A 26,542-nucleotide genomic window follows, 5' to 3' on the forward strand; every position below is an offset into this window, starting at 1 on the left:
AGTTTCATCAACCATTCGGCAGCTAATTTGCATTTTTCGAGCAGATAATAACAAAACATGCATTGTGGAACAAGAATTCAGTCATTACTTACGAGCAGGAAATAATCAGGTCATTAATCCTCTTTTGCTCCCACGCTATATTATGATGAGAGATTTAAATAGTACCAGTTTGAAATGAGACCCCAACAAAATGTTGATTTGAATATAGTGCAGCGACAAGTCAAAACGGGCATAAATCTGAAATTTTCAACCACAAACATTTCACTATAATTATTTCTTCAAACTGTTTTTAAAGGGAAATAGAAAGCACATGTAAAGTTATTTAAATAGAAACGAGAGAGAAATAAATCAAAAAAGCACCAAATACGAAAGTTATGATTTTTTTTAAATGACGTAATTGTGAATTAGCATAAAGACTATTCTTATTACCCTGCCATGTTTTTAATGTTTTCAGAATTTATATTTTCGTTTTATATGAGGATATTAGTTATTGATTAGGCCTATCACCCTCAAAGGAAAAGGAGCAGACCACCTTCCTATAGGAAGAGTAGTCCCTACCACCACTGGCGTATAAAATGAGGGTGGGGGCACTCCCGCGGGGGGGGGGGGGGGCACTGGACTCCTCAAAGTTGCATGACCATGAAAGGAAATGACCAGCAGGAAAAAGGTAAACAAAATCTCTTGGTTTTCAAGAAACTAAAAAAAAAGATGACGAAGAAAACCGTATGATTGGCAGTGGACTGAAAATTGTTATGATGTATATCAATCACATCCATATCACATTTAAAGGGGAATCCAACCCAAATAAAATCTTGTATCTATAAAAGGAAAGGAAAAGAAAAATCAGACAAGTTGATAGGTGAAAGTTTGAACAATATTGGACAAACAACAAGAAAGTTATGAATTTTAAAAGTTGTAAATATTGGTAATCACTATACCCATGGAGACTTCACATTGGCCGCATATGGGATGTCATAGTGATGTAATGCAAGGACTATTATGGCTAAAATGTCATTTTCCCCAAAAGTTTTATTTCAAATTATATTTTTATTTCACGAGAACATAAACTACCTGGGTTATATTTGAATTACTGCCCCAGGGGAACTTGGGTACTTAGGAGAAAACCACAAATCCCTGATAACTAAATGGTCTAATTAATGGCCTATGGGAAAGTTGTCCTTGCGCCTTGACATAATTACTTACCCAGTTACCAATTTGAAATCTACATAGTATTAGTGATCTCAATTTTAAAGCAGTTATAACTTAGACTTATTGCTTGTCCGATTTCTTTCAAACTTTCACCATTCTGTTTAATTCATTTTTCTCCTTCCCAACACGACACTTTATGGCCAAGGCTGGATTCCCCTTTAAAGGTCAAGTCCACCACAGTAAAATGTTGATTTGAATTAATAGAGAAAAATCAAACTAACATAACGCTGAAATTTTCATCAAAATCGGATGTAAAATAAGAAAGTTATGACATTTTAAAGTTTCGCTTATTTTTCAAAAAAAAACAGTGATATGCACAACTCAGTGACATGCAAATGAGACAGTCGATGATGTCCCTCACTCACTATTTCTTTTATTTTTTATTGTTTGAATTATACAATGTTTCGTTTTTTACAAATTTGACAATATGGACCTACTTTACTGAACCATATATTATTACACAATGCTAATTCTATATTTTCAGGGAAGATTTATTGTTGTTTCACTTGACAATGAGGAAATATTAGAATATTTCATATAATAAAATACAAAAGAAATAGTGAGTGGATGATGTCATCAGTCTCCTCATTTGCATACCGACCAGGATGTGCATATAACTCTTTTGTGAAATTAAGCGAAACTTAAAAATGTCATAACTTTCTTATTTTACATCCGATTTGATTAAATATTCAGTGTTATGTTTGTTGGATTTTTCTCTTTTTATTCAAATAAACTTTTTGTTGGGGGTAGACTTGTCCTTTAATTAAGTAGCCACCAGCCAAACCACGCCCACCGACGTTTCGCTCTAGCTCTTAAAATATACCAAGAACGTTCTCTCGCTGGCTTAACATACATTCGCAGCAGGGTTGTGGAGCATGCAATTCGATTTTGACATCGTATGGCTAAAACAACCTGCGAATAAACTCCTGCGTGCGTGTGTTGAGTTTCGCAACTGAATTATTCGGAGGGAATACCCTTGCACACCGCACCGGTGCATATGCCTGCATTTTCAAAACAACTTCCGCATGTGAGATGCACAACTTCCCTCATATCATATCCGTACGCATACATCAATGTTGGTTTTGGGACATCAAATATCTATGCTCGATATCTGTGAGATAAGTGACTACATTTTGACATATATGTGTACACATTGGCAGGGAAAATATACGTATGAGTTTCATCTGGGGAAGTAGTATCAGGATCACGGGCTGGAGATAAACACAAGATGACTTCAACGTCGGAAATACCAGCGGAAATACTTGGTAGGTTTTCCCCAAATTCATCATGTTGAAGATATGGTGTGCATTGTGTTTGTTATGCTTATGGTGCATGGTGTGGCTGCTGGGCGTACGTGCATTGGGAGTGGTGTACAATGAGTAGTGTCTGTCTGTCTGTCAGTGTGAAAAGTGATCATTCATTCATGATGATGGTGGTGGTGATAAATATTTGAACTTGTACTAGGAGGGCACTTTGGTTACACCAAATCCTTTGTCATGAATGTGGTGTGCTGCCGTGTGCTGTGGACTGGTGATGATGTATTCTATTTCTACCTCAACTGCTCAAGTGATGTTCGTGCAGGCTCCATGTTTTCACTACCGCTACACTATGTCTACGCTCTACGTAGACAGTGTAGCGTTAGTGAAGTGGAGTGGAACCTGCACGAACATCACTTGAGGTAGATGTATTCATGAATAATCACAAGGTCAGGAGGGTCAACGAGGCCGCGGTCCTGCAACACAGATTCTATCATATTATTTTTTTTTATCAGGATGTTTTTCTACGTCAGTTGAATAATTCCTGCTTAGACAATTTAAAATGAAACATACCGGTACCTTAGACCATTTGGTTAATAAATATAAACAATGAGAAAAAATATGAGAAAAATTGGCCTCGGGATGTGGGAAGACCCTTGATTCATGGCACTCGACAGCGATCACTCAGTTCCAGTAAACTCAAACTTGTCCACAATATTTGTGTAATTAAGAAGTGAAGTAGTACAACAGTCACGATCTAAAATTCCTAAATAATGTGAAAAGGCTCCATTGATTCAAATTACAGCTGAATTTATTGAAACTTAAACAGTAACTTCTCACCTATGTTTTTTTAAATTTTTTTTATTTGAAACTGTAGAACCCCCACCTACTCTGTTTTAGACTCTGTTTTAGGAACCCAAGATTGTAGACCCATGTGAACATAGTGAAGAATCGGGGGTAATAATCTCTTAATTTTCACCAAGTAATTTGAAATTTGAAACAAAAGTTTGCACTTCTATTGATTCTCTCATCGATCTTAAAACCCAAACCCATTGATGTAAGATTGCAAGTTCTGTGATGAAAAAAAAAAGTGGCATCCAGCTTGTCATTATTTTGCATCAGACAGGCCAGATGCTGATTTTTCTTCTTTTTATGAAAAAGAACTTGGAATCTCAAATCGATGGGTTGGTTTTTCAAGATATGTAAATGTACTGTATAATCAAGGAATCAAGTGCAAACTTTCATATTATTTAAATTATATTAAGGGACAATACCCCCCCCCCCCAAAAAAAAGCCTTCACTGGGACTGTCTATATTCTTGAGCTCCTTGATCGCTGTCTGCCTTTAAATAACATGAGGGTTTGAATTGATGGTGAAATCAAGATACATTGAAGGAGTACATGAATGTTTGTGTAAATTAGATTTGACATTTCCTGCCTAGCAGTCGTGCAGATCCATGCTTCTAAATTCTTAAAGGGAATGTTCACTTGGGCTTGGACAGTGAGAGATAAATACTGATGAAGGTTTGGCAAAAACCTATCAAAGAATAATGAATTCTATTGATGTTAAAACATTTGAATCTGTGACATCACAGTTCCATATTTCATATGATATAGGCCTAATTTTATAATATAGCTTGTTGCACATTTCCTTTTAATACCAAACTTTTGGCCAGGCTTTAAACCGTCTTACATGTAGATGTCCATAATGTTTTTTATTTATTTTCTTATTAAAGCTGAAGTTGAACTTGTTGATATTTAGTGAGATATTTGAACAATATTTGTTGTTCAAATTTATATTTGTTTACCATGCAATCATCATGCCTCTCAAAGTATTTTATTTTTTTAATTGAATGGCTGAACTATATTTTTCTGTATATTTATTTGCCCAAATTCTTTTGCAGTGAACTCATTCAGTATAATGCATGATTCCTCATGAATGTTGAAACACTGAAGCAATAAATAGGATTTTGGAATCAGGTTAGGATTTAAGAATTGGGCTAGGCTTGGAGTGCTTTAGTGTGAGGTACATGCACATGAATGTATTCATGATGATATCAGGTAATCATCATCTGGCAAATATGTAGACATAGGCCCTAAATACCTCTGGCAAGTACATGTATGCAGACATTTTACCCTTTCATGAATTCATCGATAAAATATATAGTTTGGATTGAGGACTCAGTCCGTACCATAATGATGTGGTCTCAGCAATAAAAATTGAATCCTTGAATTAAAGAAAAATAGGCCGCACAATATTTTAGGAATGAAGCAAGGAAATACATGTAGTTCAGATTATTGACATGGCAACTGCCATGACACTAGAAAAAAATAGAGGGTTCTATGCTTGCCCCGTATTTGGAACCTTCATAGGTTCCCCAAGAAAGGTTCTAAATTACCCACTTTGGAACCATGTTAGATTCTTTATGAAACCATTGAAGGTTCTTGAGCATGTAAAGAATGTTCTTGGGATCCCTTTTTCTTGAGGGTTCCAAATATGAGATGAAAGGTTTCAAATTTGCACTTTTTTAAAGATTGTACAATCATGTTTAAAAGGGTACAGTGCAGAGATTGAAGCTTTTGGTCTGTATGCATGTACAGTATACATGACGTATTGCCTTTAAATCTAAAATACGTAAATCAAGTTGATAGGCAGTAGAGAATCAGGATCGCCAATTGTTAGCTAATGTCAGAAGCCAATAGAGATCAAAGGAAGAGGAAGTGTAGGATTAAAGGGATCAGATTTAACCCAAGGATGTGGCTTTTCCTCAAATTTTAAGCTGATGAGTGACAACTTAATGGAAACCTGTACATATATGCCCTTGCCTTTGAACGAATCAGTACTTGATAGTGTAGGCAATGTCCTTAATTTTTTAGATGTTTGAAACTCGGCTGATATACTCTTGAGGATTGTTGTTTTCCATTTTGAAAACCAAACCATTGCAAGGACGTCCCCCCTTTAAAGATTAATTACATATAATTGCAGCAAACAATGATTTCCTTAAAAGAAAGTTCAATCCTCCTGGCCCCTGGGAATGTTTTCTTTACAGGGGGTGCTGAAGTAACTTCACTTTGACAAGCAAAAAAAAAAGCAAAAATAAAAAGGGTTTCACTACAAAATGAAGAGTTGTGTTGTTTTTGTCCCGAGAAATGTGACAAGCAAAAAAGAAAAAGGTTTTTAGTGCAAATTGTATGTCATTTTGGTTTCATTTCTGCTATTTATCATACCTACCAGATTTCCAGGGGGTGCTCAGGGTGCTGCCAATGGGAATAACACCCCAGCACCCCCGCTTCCTAGGTCCATGCAATTCTCACCATTATAAACTGTATCTGGTACTGGTAGGCCTCTTTTTTAAAGGTCAAGTCCACTCCTATGTTGATTTGAATGAATATAGGAAAATCAAACAAGCATAATGCTGAAAATTTCATCAAAATCGTATGGAGAATAAGAAAGTTATGACATTTAAAAAATGTTCGCTTATTTTTCACAAAACAGTAATATGCACAACTCAGTGACATGCAAACGAGATAGTCGATGATGTCCCTCGATCACTTTTTCTTTTGTTTTTTATTGTTTGAATTATACAATTTACTTCATTTTTTACAGATTTGACAATAAGGACCAACTTGACTCAACCATATAGTATCAAACAATGCTCATTCCACATGTTCAGCGATGAATTAATCGTTGTATCACTTGACAATGAGGAGAAAATTAGAATATGTCATATTTCATATAATAAAATACAAAAGAAATAATGAGTGGATGATGTCATCAGTCTCATTTGCATACCAAGCAGAGTGTGCATACAAGTGCTTTGTGAAATAAAGCGAAACTTCAAAATGTCATAACTTTTTTATTCTATATCCAATTTTGATGAAATTTTCAGTGTTATGCCTCGTGGATTTTTTTTAATTCAAAACAACTTTTTATAGGGGTAGACTTGTCTTTATTGATATCAAGCTAAGCTGAAAAAATGATCACGCTGAAGATGCCCAACTTTCACCCTGTTCAGACTGTCCCCCGTCACCCGGGACATCCCCCGGGGATCCCCGGTACCGGGACATCCCCCGGAATATCGACAGTCTGGAGGACTGTCCCCCGTCTCCCGGTTCTATCCCCCGGGTTTTTTGAAGGAAGAGCGACCTTGGCTCGTAATCCGAGATCGCGCACCTGTTTTAATCATAAGTGCGCATGCGCGAAATGTGGTGTCAAGAGAACTGCTTCCGCTCAGGTCGATCATGATCGATTATAATTGCATTTCCCGCGTTATCATGTGTGGGCGCGCCTTACGCAACCATGCCAATGACCTAGCCCACTTATCCCCCGGTGCCAATCTCCCGGACACCGGGGGATGTATGGACGGTCGGTCGTAAAGAGATCAGATTTCTCTCCCCCTTCCCCCGGGTGACGGGGGACAGTCTGAACGGCCTGTTTGATACATGGATGAGTGGGCTAGGTCATCGGCATGGTCACGTAAGGCGCGCCCGCACATGATAACGTGGGACATGCAAGTTCTTGCAGCTAGCCGAGCACTAGCACAGTAGTAGTATAGCGGTAATAGCATAAACACTTTATACAATTCACAGCAATCAAGCAAAACCTCGGTATTCATGAACTTGGAGAAAAGGGACGACAACAGTTAATACAACTTCTGAAAAGTTTACGTGCGTGAATTATTGTCGATCATGATCGACCTGAGCGGAAGCAGTTCTCTTGACACCACATTTCCCGCATGCGCACTAATGATTAAAACAGGTGCGCGATCTCGGATTACGAGCCAAGGTCGCTCTTCCTTCGAAAAACCCGGGGGACAATCCTCCAGACCGTCCAGACTGTCGATTTTCCGGCCTTTGTCCCGAGTACCGGGGGATCCCCCGGGGGATGTCCCGGGTGACAAGGGACAGTCTGAACAGTGTGATAGTTATACACTGAAAGCAATTTGAGAATGGATAGTATCATTGCTTGGAAAAAGACCTGGGGCGGTATTCTGAAAACGTTCTTATCTTTTTCTTATCTTTTGTTCCTATCTTTTTCTTATCTTGCTTTCCATCCTATGCTGAACGCGTAAACTTATAACTTGCGCATATAATACAAAAGCGCGCTAAAAAGATAAGAACAAATTAAAGATTAGTGGTATTCTAAAAACATTCTTATCTTTTATCTTTCTTATCTTACGATATTTATGATAATATTTAAGATAGCTAGAGGGTTATCACATCTCACGATGTCCGTGTTCTTTCTTGCTCAAAATCGATGGCCACTGGTAGTAACAGGTATTCTTTCCACCCTTTCTTTCATTCACCCTTTATTTTGCCCGTCTCTTTTTTTTATCCCTTCTTTATTTCTTTCTTTATTTATTCATTTTTTCTTTTTCTTCCTTTCTATCTGTCTGTCTTTCTTCTTTTCTTTCATTCTTCATTGATATCTTTTGTTTTGTTCTTTTGAATCTTAATTTCTTCCTTATTTTTCTTTTGCTTTGTTTAATTGATTCTTCATCTTTCTTCATTTTTTATTTTCCCTTTCCGTATTTTTTCCTTTTTTTTGTTCTTTACTGAGTCTTTATTTTTGCTCTATTTTTCTGTCCCCTTTTCTCTCTTTCTTTTCCTTTCTTTTTCCCTCTTTCTTTCGTCCTTCACTTTCGGGCATGTTGGCTCAGTGGTAGAGCGTCCGCCTCATGAACGGGAGGTCGTGGGTTCGATCCCCGGCCGAGTCATACCAAAGACTTATAAAAATGGGACCTTCTGCCTTCTTGCTTGGCGTTCAGCATTTAGACTGGAGAAGGGTAATAATAACATATTATGTTATGCAGGGCCCGCTGGAAGAGCAGTCTTATGATTGAAGTGGCTACCCTGGGTAAATAAAACATTATTATTATTATTATTTATTTTTTGTAATCTTTTTATTTCTTAATTCTATGTCTTTCTTCTTTCGTCTTTATATTTGTTTCTTTCCTATTTGTATTTATTCATTTTATTTCTTCCTTTTTCTTTCTTCCTTCCCTTAATTTTTATTTTTTCCCCTTATTTTTCTTTGTTTTCTTTCTTTTATCATTTTTTATTTTATTTTTGGTCCTTTTTTTTCTTGTTTCGCTCGTTCGCTTGTTCTTTCTTTATTTTTTTTATTTCTGCTTTGTGACAGTTTTGTGTCTTATATACTCTCTTTCTTTCTTTCTTTCTTTCTTTCTTTCTTCTGTTTTATCCTCTTTTTTTGCTCATTCTTTTTTGTCCGTTCTTTATTTACTCTCTTTCTTTACTTTCCTTCTTCTCTCTGTCTTTCTTCTATTATTAAAAAAAAATCTTTTTCTTTATTCTTTCCATTAATTTGTCATTGTTTTCTGCTTTGCTTTTTCATTCATTCTTCATTTTTCCTGCCTTTTTATTTTCCCTTTTCGTTCTTTTTCTTTCTTTCTTTGAATTTACCTTTCTTTTCTTAATCTTCCTTTAGTCTTTATTTTTGCTTTAATTTTCCTTTCATCTTTTCTCTCTCATCTCTTTCTTTCTTTCAGTTTTTTTCTTTATTTCTTTGTTTCATTTATTTCCTTTTTTCTCTCTTCCTTCACTTTTTACATTTTTAAAATTCCTTTCTTTTCTCTTTTTTTCTTACTTTCTTGCATTAGTTTTTTTTCTAATTTTTCTTTTTTTGGTTCTTTATTCCTTCATTTTTTCCTTTTTAATCTTTTTATTTTGTCCTTTTTTGTTTTTTTCTTTAAGTTTCTTTCTTTCCTTTGCATTCTTTATTTTTCTTTCATTTTTTATTCCTCACTTTATCATTTATAATCGTTCTATTTCTTCCTCCTTTTTCTTTTATTCATTCTTTTTCTTTCTTTTCATTTTTTTTTCCGTTTACTCTTTCTTTCTTTCTTTCATTATTTTCTGCTTTGTTCCATTTATTTATTTATTTCTGCTTCATTCTGACCCTTTTCTGTCTTACTTACCAACTTATGTTATTTCTTCCTGTTTTATTCTTTATTCGTACCTGCTTTATTTACCTTTTTTCTTTACTTTCTTTCTTTCTTTATTATTTTTGTGCATGTGTCTCGAAATAATAATCAGTCATCGCATATAAAAATCTCCATTTCGCACAGTGCGCCAGAAACAGTGTACGCACAGCGCCCATGATATTCTCTTGACATGAGGAACGCTTCTATTGGTTAAACTGCCAATATGAAGTGCATGTTGATTGGTAATGTCTTAAAAATGGGCGTGATGAAGATAAGAAAGAGGCAGACCTTACAGAGATAAAAATGTGTTAAGAAGATTTTCAGAATACCGATTTGCAATGATTTTAGCATCTTCTTATCTCAATGAGATAAGATAAAAGATAAGAACAAAGATAAGAACGTTTTCAGAATACCACCCCTGACTTCTGGTTCGAAATGTACATTTTCTTATGTATAATCTAAGAGCTTATTGGACATTGGGAGTATTTTTTTCTTAATTTCTTTAAAACCGATCAAACGTGGTGACTGGAACTTGTTCAGGCATTAGGTGGTTATAACCAGTTTTGGTTCAATCTCAAGATTTTATTACCTGATCAGCTCAAGTTGCTTCAAGATCAGTCTCCAGATTCAAGAAACATGCTGTTTTCATCAGCCTGCAGTAGAGGGGTAGGGGAATTTTTGCCATGTAAAGAGTGACTAAAATCCAATGTTGATGGTACATGATTGATGTACAGCACTGTACAGTATCATGAAAATTATGAAATCATTATTAATATTAACAACTATTTTGAGGGAAACTCTGAGAGTGTTTCCACCTGTTTTTAATAATGCAAGATAATTAAGCTAATGGCATGTATTTCACAAAAAATAATTTGGAGTGTAATTTAAGATTAAGATGAAACCCACAAATTATTGAAATTGCAAATTAATTCTAGTGATCTCAGGATTAAAGCTTGTCTATAAAAGCTTTGGTAAAGGCCAGGCCAGCAATGTGAACTACATGTATATTTGAGTATTACAAAAAGGAGTCATTGAATGCAATTTTTTTTACTAATTAAAATTTAGAAACATGGCATTTTCCTGCTGTTAGGATTGCCCTCTCTCGGTAATGTTATTATTTTTGTTATTTAGAATAGCTGTCTGAGCACTTAATTTACATATATGTAGAATGTAGTTATTGTTAGAAAGCTACCAGTGACAGAGATCATATCTTGATAATTTCAGCCCATTCCATGCCATAGGAATTAAGGTATTTTATATAAAATGTGCAAATACTTTACCTTGATTGGGCATCAGAGCAAATAAAATTTTGATGTAAAATTGGTAAATTTGACTATTAAAACATTTTGCAACATTTTTGGGGGCACATACAATCTACATGTAGTATAAAGGAAATGGAATACTGGCATGCACTACTGGAAGGGTTAACCAAAACTAAAGATAAGCTACATGTATGAAAATGTCTAATGAAAATAGGCCTTTTATTTCTTCAAGAGCAATATTTCAAGGTGATGAAATCGAATGATTTTTCCAGATGGTGTTTTAAGATTAGCCTGTCGAAAATTACTTGTAGGGTTAGGTAGCCTTGCCCAAGACAAAATTTGTGCTTCTGCTTTATACAGCTCTATAATGCAATGGGAATTTATCACATGTTTTGGTGATCAATACCGGGTAGATTAAATTGTTATGCCTACCCCCAAAAAAGGTATTTTTTAAATTGGCAAAAGTACTGTTATCCAAAGTCCAAACCATTGTGTTTGTATCATTTATTTATTTATATCTTGTGGATACAATGTATACATGTGTCAGTATACAAAGATTCAATCAAAAGATTCAGTTTTGGTACTTGAAAATAGTAAACAAGGCGGTGCTGCACCATCCCGAGTTTGCTCAATCTCGAGATTTTAGCCCGATCGGCCTACTTCGCGATTAATCTCGAGATTCAAGAAACCCCGTCTCCACCATCGCAAGAAGAGCGATTCCTGCTCGAGCGAGGCATGCAACAAGCCCGATATTCCGAGCATGCGCACTTTTGGATCTTGGAGTTTCAACGGCCTGCGCTTTTGAATAACTTCCTGCGATATGCAAGCAATGTACTCCTTTCACTAGCACTTTCGCCGAATTCGACCGGTGTTATGCAACAATCCTCTCAGCTCAGCGAGTGAAGAAGTGATATATTCTTTGTTAAATATGATGGCGGAGTAGGAGGCAACGACAGAGAGAGAGAGAGAGGGAGAGAAGGAGGAAAGAAATGCTATTTGCTCACATTTTGCGAAGAAATAAGACGACACTGCTGTCAGTGTTGTTATTGAATATGACCATCGTCGATGAGCGCCTCCCCCTTCGGTCTGGTCTCTCCCAAAATCCATTCACTGGTGGGACACCATCGTTGCTGATTAGGCAATTGATGAACGCTATTCGCGATAATATCTATTCGCATGTATAAAGTTGACTTTCGCACGTGTTTATGTTTTGACCAAGGCGGAAGTGGAACGCGAATTGCATTATGGACTGACGTCATGAATAAATTACCCCGAGTCCAATCTCGAGTGCGTCTGCACCTACGAATTAGCGGGATAATTTGTAAAATAGCGCGCTATTTTGCAAATAAACCCGAGTTGACTTGGGATTGCAATCTCGAGATTAATCCTACGAACTAGTGCGATAATTGCGTCTCCACTGCAAACTATCTCGAGATTTTTCAGATCGGGATAATTTGCCGGATCAGAAATAGCGCGCTAATTTGAAAACTCGGGATGGTGCAGACGGCCCTATAGACCCTAGGCTACACACTACACAGTTGGCTATTGATATAATAATGTTAAAACTTTATAAAATATCCATGGGACGTCTAATGAAGAGTGATAAATCTCAGCCAATAACACAATTATTCTGTTGTAATGTTTGGTTTTTGTATGAACAACAGACATGATTTTTTTAATTTCCTTTTTCATGTGAAAAAGTATTAATATCTGAAAACGGTACGTATATCGCTTATTTTATGATGAAAATGTCTACAAGTCTCAAATTGTATGATTTGTTTAAATTGGAAGCACAAAGTGGAGTGTTGATAATTTGAACAAAGATTTGTTTGCAACATAATGTTTTACCATAGCTATTAAATTTCCTAACAATTTTTAGTATTTCTGCTCTAGTGAAAAAAATACTCTCAAAGTGTCTCTAAATATCTTTTATATGCATTTCTCTAATTTCATTCATTTTCATCCGTAACAGGCATTCTATTGGTATCTTTTCTTGAATTGGATTTTTGTATATATGCTCAAATATGGCCACAATGTTCATGGTCTGTTTACACTGTCTACATGTAATAAATGGGCTATAAAGTTTCATGTCTAATGAAAACAGAGTGTCCAAAGCATTTCAGGAAAAGGTGCAACATAATTTTGAAGTTTGGACAGACGTGCAAAAAATAGCTAAACACTTATTACATACACCTGGAAGCTAGACAATCCTTCCTTTGGTCATAGAGTTTCTGACAAGGCTGTATTTGTTTTTTTAGAAAGGGGATTTCCCTGTACAATTACCCACCTTTTGCCATGCATTACATGACACCGATAGGCCTACTTTGTGTACTCTGTACTCGGAGCTGACTGCCTGCTTACACATTGAGGAAATATATGAGACAAAATGATAAGCATGCGTACTGTACCGTATTCCATGCAGATACAAATTAGTTCAAAAGGCATGTTTTTTTGTCTCGCCTGCATAGCAGAGCGAGACTATAGGCGCCGCTTTTCCGACGGCGGCGGCAGCAGCATCGTCAACATTGAAATCTTAACCAAGGTTAACTTAAGTTTTTGAAATGTCATCATAGATTAGAAAGTATATGGACCTAGTTCATGAAACTTGGACATAATGGTATTCAATTATTACTGAACATTTTGCCATAGTTTCAGGTCACATACCCAAGGTCAAAGGTCATTTAGGGTCAATGAACTTAGACTATGTTGGGGGAATCAATATTGAAATCTTAACCAAGGCCAGGTTAAGTTTTTGAAATGTCATCATTACGTAGAAAGTAGGCCTATATAGACCTAGTTCATGAAACTTGGACATAATGGTATTCAATTATTACTGAACATTTTGCCATAGTTTCAGGTCACATGACCAAGGTCAAAGGTCACTTTAATAGGGTCAATGAACTTTGACCATGTTAGGAGTATTTGTGAAATTGTCATCATAACTTTAAAAGTTTATGGATCTAGTTCATGAAAATTGGACATAAGAGCAACCATGCATCCCTGAATATCCTGTGTGAGTTTCAGGTCACATGACCAAGGTCAAAGGTCATTTAGGGTCAGCAAACTTTTGCCATGTTGGGGGTACTTGTGGATTGTCATCATAACTTTGAATTTTTTTTATTTAGTTCATGAAACTTGGACATAAGAGCAATCAAGTATCCCTGAACATCCTGTGCGGGTTTCAGGTCACATGACCCAGGTCAAAGGTCATTTAGGGTAAATGAACTCTGGTAATGTTGCGGGTATTTGTGGAATTGTCATCATAACTTTAATAGAAAGTTTATGGAGCTAGTTCATGAAACATAGACATGAGTGTAATCAAGTATACATGATTGTTTTGCACACATCTTAGGTCACATGATCATGGTCAAAGGTCATTTTGGGTCAATGGACATAGTATTTAATTATCATTTGAATGTTTTCTTTTGTGAATAATTATTCAATAGCTGTTTTCAAATTCAGCACGGCTGCTATATCGAATTTCGTAATGCAGGCAGACTGCCAGAATGTGTTCCACTTTTTATAGAAAATGTGTCTTGTTTAGGCTTTGAAGTACATTTTGCACACATCCAAACCTGCCTGCACTGTAAAACTTTATTACAATAATTTATGAACCTACATGTATATTGTGTTGATTGACCACAGACTACAGTATATCGAAAGTCCCCCTGCAACCTTGGAAAATCTCAGAGAAAGTTTGAAAATTATAATTTGTTACAGTATTTTTACCTAGGTGCTGTTTACTGTTTTACAATTGTCATTGCTTCAAGAATTGATCAGATCTATTTTTAGGTCTACATGTACCATATTTTAATGCCATTCTATCAAATTTTCAAATGAGTTATCTGACCGATATATCATTTTTGTAGTAAAGATAGTGATCCCAATCAGTTTTAGATCAATTTTGTAGGCTTTTTGTTCATTATTGAGCTGCTACACATGCATGTACATGTACATGTATGTTCAGATTTGATGTGCAAAATTGTTGGTTAACCTCAGTCTTATCATGGAGCTATTATGGTCGTATAATGAGGATCAGATACTTTGCAAAGCAAAAGTAAGGAATTTTTGGCAGAGTTTGACAATGATCAAATCATCAAACATTTGGGAAAATAAAACTTTGCCTTCATATTTTCAATATTTGTCCTTGCTTCTGTCTGTATTATTCTATAAATGGGTTCAAATGTTAATGATGTTGAAAAGCCTTTTTTACACTCTGTGCATTATAGGCAGTGCACTCATATACCATTCTCTTTATAATTGAAGCTTCATGTACATGTAGTATTAAAATGAACATTACTTGCCCCCATTTAAATATATACCACTTTTTCTTTTTATTCTTTCAGCCTCGCATACAAACAAACTTTCCTCACAAATTCTTAAATTTAGTTTTACCGCCAAAGTGATACTGCCCCCAAAACCTCTACAATACACTTTCATAACAACAAACCATCAGGGGCAGTTTTGGGGGTATTTTGATGTTGGTTTAGGGCAAGGATTAACCAACTGACCAGCTTTACATCTACTCTAGATCTAGATTTAATCTAGAGGCTAGGGAATATTAAAAAGAACCTTCAAAATGCACAGATCTACAGTGTACATGTACATGTAGAGCTACTATAATATACACTCCAAAAAGACAGGGTTGGTCTCTAGATCTAGATCCTAGGTTGAAGTATGCAGTGAGTCAGGATCGAACAAGTAATCATTTGGTCTAAGTAGATCCCGAGCAAACATTTTTAGATCATTTCGCTCACCCATTTGCCTACAAGCTTTATCAAATGTTGTCTTTAAATATTAACTGCAATATGTAGACCAACATAGCTTGGGTTTTGTTTCTGTTCAGTTAATAACGAATCCAGGTTTCATCCTCGTTTTAATGAACTGCTTGAAGTGATTAATTGCGTACATAAAGAACATCAATCTTATCACAATTATAATATCAGGATTATCTGATCTCAGACTGTTTGTTTTGAGTAATTAGACATGAGGAGTGATAAAAGCACATGGAATGATTAACACCCATTGATTAAGAAGAAAAATGGAAACCCCCTCCGATCCCCAAAGTTTGTCACATCTTGGAATGAAAAGAAAAAAAATTGTACAGACCTGTGTAAATGTTGATGTTGTCCAGGTCAGTATATGTATTATGTAAGGGAGTGATAATGGGAGTCTATCCCAACAGAAATAGGAATAAAAGGAGAAAAATCAAACAATTTTTAATAATCAAATTACAAAAAAATCGGGAGTAAACTCACAAAGTTTTGACATTTCGAATTGTCAGTTTAATTATCAAAACAGATAAGATGAATATTCAGTATGCAAATAGAGAACTGCTGTTGTGACTCACTCACAGTTTTTCTTTTGCATTGTTAATGATATAAAATATGCTCCTCATAGTGTAATGAACGAAGTTTGATTCTGTTCTGAACGTTTAGAAATGCCATAACCAATTGTGGAACAATTACTCTCTGATTTACCAGTAAATTAAACAGAAAATCTATTTTAGTTCTTTACTTTTCATGTGAACATTTTTGGAGGTAATTTACGGTAAGAGAGCCTTTTAAAACCAATTTCCTGCTCTATATTTCATGAATATACACATGTATGTACTCGTACATGTAGGCCAAACTATGGCTGAACATTCCCATTTAAGACATCTACATTTCGGGGAAATGATATTCATACTTTGAAACATCAATTAACGATATTATTATCAGAGCCTCAGATTGCTCAAGAGGAAAAGGCAGAGCTGAAAGTTGAACAGCTGTGGTCATGCATGATCCCTTGTCAGTCCCATGCACTCTAATTCATGTGGGTGTGTTGCTAGGGCAATAAATATCGGAGTCGTATCTGGTGACATTATTGTAGGTTGATGTCAGATAGAAGTTTGATCAAGTTTTTGATGCGTGCCAAAAATAGAATCTGCCCCCTATAACGAGAAAGCTTCTGAAACCAGTGTCAGTGCAATGATAGGTTTTTAATTTTGTGCTAATACAGTGCAGATCTACTGGAAAATCCATTTAGTGCTATTTTTTCCAGAAATTTGTCTAAAAATATGTATGCACAGTGTGCAATGAACAGTGTACACATGTGTTTAACTATGAAAAATGTATCACTAATGGTACAAAGCTGTGATCATAGTTAAAATATTCATAAAGGTTTAAAATTGCCAATTGGTCTCCACCCATTTCATTTACTTTCTGTTTGGTCTCAATTAATTCACATGGTTTGAAAAAAAAACCCACTCCATATCACAAACAAAAACATGGCCTACCGATCCTATTTTTTGTCCTCTGTTATGGAAAACAAACATTTATACTCTTATTTGTTTTTTATTTATTTATTTGTTTGTGTGTTCATTCTTTCGTTGATTGATTGATTAATTAATTTGTTATATGTATTAATCTATTTATTTTTCTTTCTTTTTGGTGGTGATCTTACGTTCGTACTATGAAAAAATGATGAAAATGAAAATCCATATTTCATTGGTCGAAATAGACATGAAATGAAATACTCCAAAAATTTGCTTTGCCCAATTGATCGTGGGCCCTGCAGCCGCTGTGCAGCGGCAGATCAACGAGGCTCTATCGTTGAACGCCAAACAGGGTAGCAGCAACTCCCATCTTTAATAACGTCTTTTGGTCTGACGTGGCCAGGGTTTGAACCCCCGACCTCCTGGTTCTGAGACGGATGCTCTACCAACTGAGCCAACACACCGATATGGTGTCTGTATGTTATGCCATCTGGTGATTACGTGGCGGATATGATACAGTTTGCTGTTGTTCGCGACAGGTTCCCATCCTTCAATCACTGGCTATTGAACAAAATCACCTAAAGTTACAGACTTACAAGTATTTACATGTACTAATATTATAATGGGCATGAGAGAATACATTTACATTTTAATCAAATGTCGGTCTGAATGTCCTATTGAATTTCATTTTAATTGTTTTTCATTGAAATATTAACCTGTACACATTATTGAATCACTATCTATGCACCTCACTCATCTTTATCATTGAAATTATAATTGAATGTAATTTGGATGGCCGAAGTAAAATTGGAAAGGAGTGAGCACCTTGTCTTAAGCACCACTTCATATTTTCTTGTTTACCTATTTTAATTTAAAAGGTTGTATTCCTATTTTATTTTTTTCAGCTGGAGTGAAGCAAGCGCTGGGTAAAAACTATGAACATGGCCCGATTAAACTAGTCAAGATGAATAAAGGCACTGAGCAGGAGGACAGAGTTTTGGTAAGAAAAGTAACTTTTTATTTTTGTACATGTTATTGTTTTAAAAAAGTATTTTACAGAAGACAAAGTTCACCTCAAAGTTGGTTTTAACAAAAACAGAATAATAGAGAAATATATTACGGAAATTGTATATTGCATGGTATGGAGGAACTGCTCACATATTCATTTCATTCAATTCAGAAACTTTAAAATCTCCTAAAGTTTTTTCAATTATTCTTTGTTAAATTTTCATACTTTCATCTACTAGTATATTCTTCTCTATTTTTTTCTGTTTTTATTAGAACCAACTCAACCAAGTAAGGGTGAACTTTCCCTTAATATGACTTTCTCACAAACTGGACCCATAACCTTGTACAGTTTATACATCGTAGATTGAGGCCAAGTTTCCACTTAAAAATAATATACTGTATACTTAGCATATGGATTTCATGTGATATAAAATTTGTCATCCATGGTAAGAACATTCCTCAAGATAAAGTAGGTTTTATAAATTTTGTCAAGAAAATGTATTTGTGGAATTTTCCTGGTGTACATGTGCAAGTATCTAAAATTTTGTGACCCCTCGTATTAAGAGAATGAGTGTTGAAAAGGTCCCAAAAGGTGGTTTCAGACCGCCTCAAAGTTCGTCAGTTCCAGGTATTTTCTGATCAGGAAAAATACCCTGATCCACACCGATCAGATACTACCAGGTAATTTTTAAAGCAAATTACGCGTAATCTCTTGTAAAAATTATGAGAACTTTAGCAGGGATTTTTCCAAGGTCGCAGGTATTTTTGCAGTGTGAAAGCAAATTACGGGAACTTTTAGCCCAGCGTGTAGTTGTGCATGGATGCCGTGGGTGGCTGCTTAGCTAGCGGTTTTGAATCTCGTGTCTTGCTTGCTTATCAGACCATACTGCGCATGCTCGTAACTTTAGGAACTTATCCCGAAGGGTATGTTTCGGGGCGGTGTGTAAGAGAGAATAATTACATGTAACAGGTACTTTTTAGCCTAAAAAAGTTCTCGTAATTTAACGGGGATTCTTGTGATTGAGGCGGTTTGAAACTATGTAATATGTACTAAGCCTGAGTCGAATCAATTTTAAAATCGGTGTTCGATCGATGTCATTGAACGCCGGTGCAGATTTTGCAAAATCGGTGCATCGAAAAAAAAACAAAATATGTCGGCCGACCGATTCGTTTGGTTCACACAATCAACCATCAAAATAAACAGTAATGTCCAACTTGACTACTACTTACTTGATTTACTTGATTTATATTGCCCCCAAAATGAAACCGATTGTGTTATTATGATGCCTATTCACCATTTATTTGAAGTTTATTTCGATCATAGTTCGAGTCTAACTCGTCTGCTCATGCCGAGATAATTTTTATACACGATGAATTCATGAATGGAAGTCATCGCCATCGATCGTGCATGCGCAGTACTGTGCTTTAATCACACCAGAAAATGGCCGGAAAATTGACGCGATCAACGTAAAATAAACCTTGCTTTCATGAACAATATTAATATCATGACCATAGAACATTATTTAATGGTAATATCCTACAATAATTTGCATATGATAATCATTAATTTTAGAGCTTGATGTGAAACGTTTGTATTTCGTTTCAATTTTAAATGACGGACATCACATGACGATCGACTTGAGTGAGTGCACTTGTCTAAAAAAATTATTATGACGTCGGGATTGATTCTCGAACATTGTCAACATGCAGAAACTCTTTTCAAGATCGTAATATCACCATATAATAACATTTTACATGACAAAACAGAGAAAATTGCGTTTTATATTTTTCCCCATCAATTTGAAGCTAGTTTGTGCCCAACTTTGGGCTCTGATTTCATGAATGGAAACTATGTCATACGTCATCGAACGCGCATGCGCTTTGTCCTTTTCTCGGAGCTTGTCCAGAGATGGAATAAAAATTAAAATGCCAGTATAATACTATTACTACTTCCATATGAACATGACATTCTTTGCTGACATCGTCAATATTTTTAGTATGGCCATAAAATCTTATTAAATCGAAATTATTTAACATCCAATAATAATTTATATGAATTTAGAGCTCGATCCGAGACATTCGTATTTATTTCGATCGCATGCTCCCGTGTCTAAAATAAAAAAATGGATTATCATATCAGGATTAATTCTCGATCATCGTCATAACTCATATTCCACAATCTTTCCTCGTAATCGTTATATCAGCATTGAATACCAATTCAAATGACCATCCAGAGAAAATTATGTATTTATTCCCATCAATTTGGAGCTCGTTTTGGACCCAACTACCCTGCCAACTACACAATCTCAGGCAAGTTACAGCGCTCTCCGCTGGCAAGCACTTCTGTCGTTTCGGGAGAGTGAGTGTACGGGGCTGCTGACGGGGCTGGTGTGTGCGAGTCTAGGCTGCGAATGCTAGTTGACCGAAAATCATTTGGATCGACTCTGCTTGATTCATGTGTTTAATATTGTTTCATTTTAAACTTATATGTTGTCATCTGCAAATATCATTTTTAAAGATATTTTGGGAAGAATTCTGCATTGATCACCGGCTTTTTTTGTGTGTTTTGTGATCATGGAAAATACAAACGAACTTTGCTCTGTCATCTACTTGTGCACTCAGCCAGCCAGCGCATACCGTCAGTGCATGCAGTGCATGCATAGCGCATCGACGCGACGGCCAGAGCAAAAAAAAATGACTCGATATTCCCCGCCTTCAAAATTCGATACGTCGATGTTCGATCGAATTATAGCTGTCGAACACCGGTTTTCAAAATAATCGATATGACTCAGGCTTAATATGTACCATATTAATTTGGGAACTTGATCTTAATAGTTAGCCTCTGTATTCTGCTAATTTTAAAGGTCAAGTCCACCTCAGAAAAATGTTGATATTAATCAATAGAGAAAAATCAAACTAGCATAATGCTGAAAATTTCATCAAAATCAGATGTAAAATGAGGAAGTTATGACATTTTAAACTTTTGCTTATTTTTCACAAAACAGTTATATGCACAACTCAATGACATGCAAATGAGAGAGTCGATGATGTCCCTCACTCACTATTTTTTTTGTTTTTTATTGTTTGAAATATATAATATTTCAATTTTTACAGATTTGACAATAAGGACGAACTCGACTGAACCATAAAATGTTTAGGCGATGGAAATTCCATGTGTTCAGGGAGGAATTAAACTTTGTTTTAAGAATAATGATGAGAAAATGGGAATAAATCCTATTTCATATAATGAAATACAAAGGAAATAGTGAGTGAGTGATGTCATCAGTCCCCTCATTTGCATACCGACCAGAATGTGCATAGAACTGTTTTGTGAAATTAAGGGAAACTTTAAAAAGTCATAACTTTCTTATTTTACATCCGATTTTGATGAAATTTTCAGTGTCATGCTTGTTGGATTTTCTCTTTTTATTCAAATCAACTTTTTGTTGGGGTGGACTTGTCTTTTAAGTAATTTCAATCCCCAATATGATTTGTGTTAAACAGCTTTACAAGTATGTTTCCTAAAGATTCCTTTTAGGGACATTGATTGTCTTTTCTTTTCTGAAACCTGAACTTCTGTTTCAAACTTGATCCGCAATGGAAAATTCTGTTTTCGCCAGAGAAAATGTACGGAGCAAAAACACGAATTCTGTTTCGCTTAGGTATATTCAATGAGTTTTCACATGAAAAGTAAAAATGGATTTTCCGTTTCTATTTACTGATAAACAGAAAATCACAGTCCCTTCTCTTTAAACCATAGAAAACTCAAGCAATAAAAGATCTAAACAACTTTATTGGGAATCTTCCCCCAATGGAATATTAATGTGACAAGTTACTTCTGGGAAAGGGCTAATTGAAGCTTTGCAAATTGGATATTTAACAGCGTGTTTGAGAAAATGAATGACATCCTGTATGATCAATAATTGAATCTAGGGTTGCTGGCCTTCTGAAAGAAATTGAATTAACTATTAAACTGATCATGATGATTTGTTTTTGCCTGATTGCCAAGGAAGCATGAATGCCAGTAAGCAAGCAATCAGGGGACCAAAGACTTGAGGTCCTCTCCGAGGGACCTACATTTGTAGTAATTAGCGTAAATGCCTAATAGCACACCAAGCAGGAATTGAACCCGGGTCACTAGAATCTGCCGACTTGAGTTATCACACCTGTGTATGATTGACGTCTCTGTATCTCTGTAATAAATCAATGCAGAGGTTTCGAGCACCATTAGAAAATTGATTGGTAGATGATGTCCCCATTTAACAAGATTTTTTCAGTTGTGGAAATGGAATTCCCTGTAGATATTATGCTTGTATACTGTATATACAGAAGTTTGGTGTGAACCAGCAGCCTTGCATAGCACCACCTCAAGGCTAAAGTCCTCAATTACTCAAACATGGCCTCTTTCCTAAAACATTCATGCTGTAATCATGGAGCTATTAAAGGGATGGTCCAGGCTGAAAATATTTCTAAATAGATAGAGTAAAATTCACAGAGCACAATGCTGAAAATTTCATAGAAATCGGATAACAAATAACGAAGTTATTGAATTTTAAAGATTTGCATTATTCCGGTGAAACAGTTCTAGGCATGTCTTCATGAATATTCATTAGGTGGGCTGATGATGTCATATTCCCACTTGTTCTTTTGTATTTTATTATATGAAATTAGGTTTATTCAAATATTTTCTACCAAGAACTAAAAGAAGTACAGTTATATCATTATCCTTCTCATTATTTTGTTGATAAAGGGAAGAGACTCTGTCTGGATGTGGTCATGCTGGAATTCATTTTCATGGATTTGACCCGCGGTGCATATGCAGCTAGCAGCTGCATGAGTTGGTAGCGAATAGGCATGCAAGTTGAATTGTCCGACTCATCATCACCGGCATAATTCCCCTAATTTACCTCCATCCATGTCACTTTGTTGCTCACTAGAGCCTAGAGAAACTTCATCATCCTTCTCTTCATCTTTAAAATCATTAATTTGAAAATCCAAATCTAGATAAACTTCTGGGTTTTCTTTCATTTCGTGATCGAAGTATTCAGTGACAGTGTGGAGAAAACGTACCCTCGCAACAGGTTTTGCATGCAAGTGGAGCTTGATGTGGGAGAGCCAATCACGTCTCTCGTACACTCATGCACGTCATAAAAAATCCCCAATTTCGCGGACTTAATTCTGCATGTTTGAAGCATTCAGAGAGGGATGTTTAATCTATCAATTAACTGAGTTTCATCGGTCTCCATGATACACCATCGTTTTCTTCTTATTTTCTCCTTTAATATGATATATAATTCTCAATTTTTAGGATTTGCAATATATTTTTACTTTAATACACATGTATGAAAATAAAAGAATTTTGATTTCATGTAATAACATAAGAAAAAGGAAAGTGGGGATGTGACATCATCAGCCCACCTAATAAATATTCATGATGATGTGCATATGACTGTTTTCACAAAATATTGATAAACTTTAAAATTCAATAAATTTTGTTATTTGTTATCCGATTTCGATAAAATTCTCAGCATTGTGCTCTGTGAATTTTACTCTATTTATTTAGATATAAATATTTTCAGTCCGGACCATCCATTTAAACACTGTAATAGCTCCATGCTGCAATGCAACATTCTGGATTATGTAGTTTTGTAATATTATATACATTGTAGGCCCTCTTGAATGATAATATATTCCCTGCTCAAAACATTCATACCACAATAATTACAAATGTTACCAAATAAACTATAATCTTTCCTCTCAAAACATTTAAAGGACAAAACCACCCCAACAAAAAGTTGGTTGATTTAAAAATAAAAGTGAAAATCCAACAAGCATAACACTGAAAATTTCATCAAAATCAGATGTAAAATATGAAAGAAATGGACATTTTAAAATTTTCGTTTAATTTCACATAATAGTTATATGCACATCCCGGTCGGTATGCAAATGAGGGAACTGATGACATCAGTCACTCGCTATTTCTTTTGTAATTTATTACATGAAATATTGAAAATTCAAATTTTCTCCTCATTGTCAAGTGAAACAATGATGCATTCCTCCCTGAACAAGTGGAATTCGCATTGTTCAGTCAAGTTGGCCCCTATTGTAAAATCTGTAAAAAAATGAAAGATTGTATGATTCAAACAATAAAAGCAAAAGAAATAGTGAGTGATGGACGTCATTAACTGTCTCATTTGCATGTCACATGAGTTGTGCATATCACTATTTTATGAAAAATAAGCGAAACTTTAAAATGTCATTACTTTCTTATTTTACATCCGATTTTGATGGAATTTTCAGTGTTATATGCTTGTTTTATTTTTCTCTTTTTATTCAAACCAACTTTTTGTTTTGTGGACTTGACCTTTATTTTAATAGTCTCTCCTGACACATGTACACAGTACGTACATACAAATAGAATTAAAGGCAATTCATTATTTGTGTGATAATTATCACAAAATGTATAGTTTAAGACTGGCTACATGTATTTATAACAGAGATTCCAAGTATAGTGTTAATCAGTTCTCTGCCAGCCCCCCCCCCCTTGTACCCCAGGCAGATTCAAGCACTGTTCCCCCACTCCCTATTGCAACTCCACTCCACTCATTTATGGTCAAATAGCATTTGTTAGTCTGATTACATTGAAGTTTGCTTTGCATCCTACATAATACCACTCTCCATCCATTTGATACATGGGTGGAGAGTGGCAAACATAGATAAGTGCCTTGCCAAAGGACTTTAATAGGTGGATGAACCTCAAGGTTTACATTGTAAAAGGAGTCATGCTAGAATCTTGTGATTGGGCTTATTTTGGTCAGTGGAGAACAGCCGATTAATATTAAAGGTTCTTTGCAGGTCAATAGATGCAGTGTGCACAGAGTTGTAATTTACTTTATGAATGGTAATAAATGTTGATACATATGTAAGTCTCAATATTTTTACAGGTCTGAATCCACACACACGTGTACACACTTCTACCATTTTATAGCTGTTTTTGATTGCTATAAAACATTTTACTCATTTCAAAAGAACATGCTTAGACTTTTATTGCACATGTACATTTGTCACACCTTATTTGAACATAATCAACAGAGATGTTCTGATCAAACAATAAATACATGTATATTGTGTACATATAATGTTCTTTGCCCCCTTTTTCTTTTTTTTAGCTTTGCTAGTTTGCACTGTAGAATTAATAACCCATTTAGCCCTACATACATTGTGTACATGTATGCCCATGATAATTATGCTTAGTATAAAGGTCTATCGAAAATGGGAAGTACTGAAATCAATTGACATTATCCTGGAGAATTTCCCTTGTATGTGTTGCTTTCTAATGCAATTTTGTATAATTGTAATTCATGTGATATGTAATATGTAATGTTTTATTACAACTTTATGTGAGCAAAACGAATTTCCATGTTGACAGTTAATTTAAATTGAATTGAATTGAACTGAATTGGTTAAGACTGAAGGTCAAGTCCCCCCCTCCCAAAACAAGTTGATTTTGATTAAAAGAGAAATGGAGAAATATACTCATTGCACTGAAAATTGCATCAAAATTAGATGTAAAACATGGCATTTCAAGTGCTCATGACAATAAAGCAGGGCTCCACACTAACCCCTTTTTTCTACTGGTCCAACTTGTTCATGTCGGTCCAGTAGATACCCAGTTTTTCCAGTTTTTACTGGTCCAAACCTGAAATTTACTGGTCCCCCAAAATAAAGAAAAACATGAAAAAAGACTGAATTTATTTTGCTGTCTTTTATTGCTTTTATTGCATCCCCCCCAAAAAATAACCCATGTAAACAAACAGTACACACACAACATAATTCATGAAAGTCATTTCTCGATTTTGGAGTGCCATTTTTATAATTTACAAAAGAGGAGAAAATATTATTTGTATCAATTTCATATTCTACTGGTCATGTCGGACCAGTATTCTGGCTATTTCTGAAAAGTTACTGACCGGATAACCATTTTTACCGGTCTGGGACTGTCAGACCAGTGCCAGTGTTGCGCGCTAAATAAAGTTATACTGTACGAGGGCAATATGAGAACAAATGTTGTCACACGCTTTCTCTTTTGTATTTTATTGTAGAAAGTAGGAAATAAAGAATCAATTTCAGTTTTTGTAGATTTGAAAATAAAGACGCTCTTTATTGAATCACATTTAGGTTACAACTTTATACAAGGCAATTAAAAATGTTCATGGGGAGATTCTTTTTGTGCTCGAGCTTAAATTGCAGTTCATTTCCCCTTTTAAGAAAAAACAGTATGGCTTTGAATTTTTTAATATTGCTACATGTGCATACATGTATATGTATGCATAGATCGTTAACTTTACCCAGTTACTTTCTATGTCATCTAGAAACTAAATTATGTATTTAGTTTGCATTGTACATGTAGGATCACAGAAATGCCATTGTTGTTTAAAGGTGGTACATATAGTTTCATATGCCTGAGCTAACAGTCCTTTGACTGTATAACAAAAGATTAATCAACCCTTTGTGGACCATACTTAGTTTCATTTTTTTTTCAATGGTACATACATACAGTAGTACGTAAACCTACACTTTTGTATGATACACGTACGTCACTGTGTAA

General features: G+C 35.3%; 1 protein-coding gene across 1 annotated transcript in view; it reads left to right on the top strand.

Annotated features, from left to right (window-relative positions):
- The first annotated feature begins 2,437 nt into the window (after positions 1 to 2,437).
- LOC135153237 (F-actin-uncapping protein LRRC16A-like) overlaps positions 2,438 to 26,542 on the top strand; it is a 75,646-nt gene continuing 51,541 nt past the window's right edge. The window contains exons 1-3 of the mRNA XM_064095659.1: positions 2,438 to 2,474; positions 17,832 to 17,926; positions 18,208 to 18,222. Coding sequence (XP_063951729.1) covers positions 2,438 to 2,474; positions 17,832 to 17,926; positions 18,208 to 18,222 — 147 coding nt within the window. The remainder of the gene's footprint in view (positions 2,475 to 17,831; positions 17,927 to 18,207; positions 18,223 to 26,542) is intronic.

The sequence above is a fragment of the Lytechinus pictus genome, chromosome 2 (assembly GCF_037042905.1).
Source record: "Lytechinus pictus isolate F3 Inbred chromosome 2, Lp3.0, whole genome shotgun sequence".
In the NCBI taxonomy this organism is placed as follows: Eukaryota; Metazoa; Echinodermata; class Echinoidea; order Temnopleuroida; family Toxopneustidae; genus Lytechinus; species Lytechinus pictus.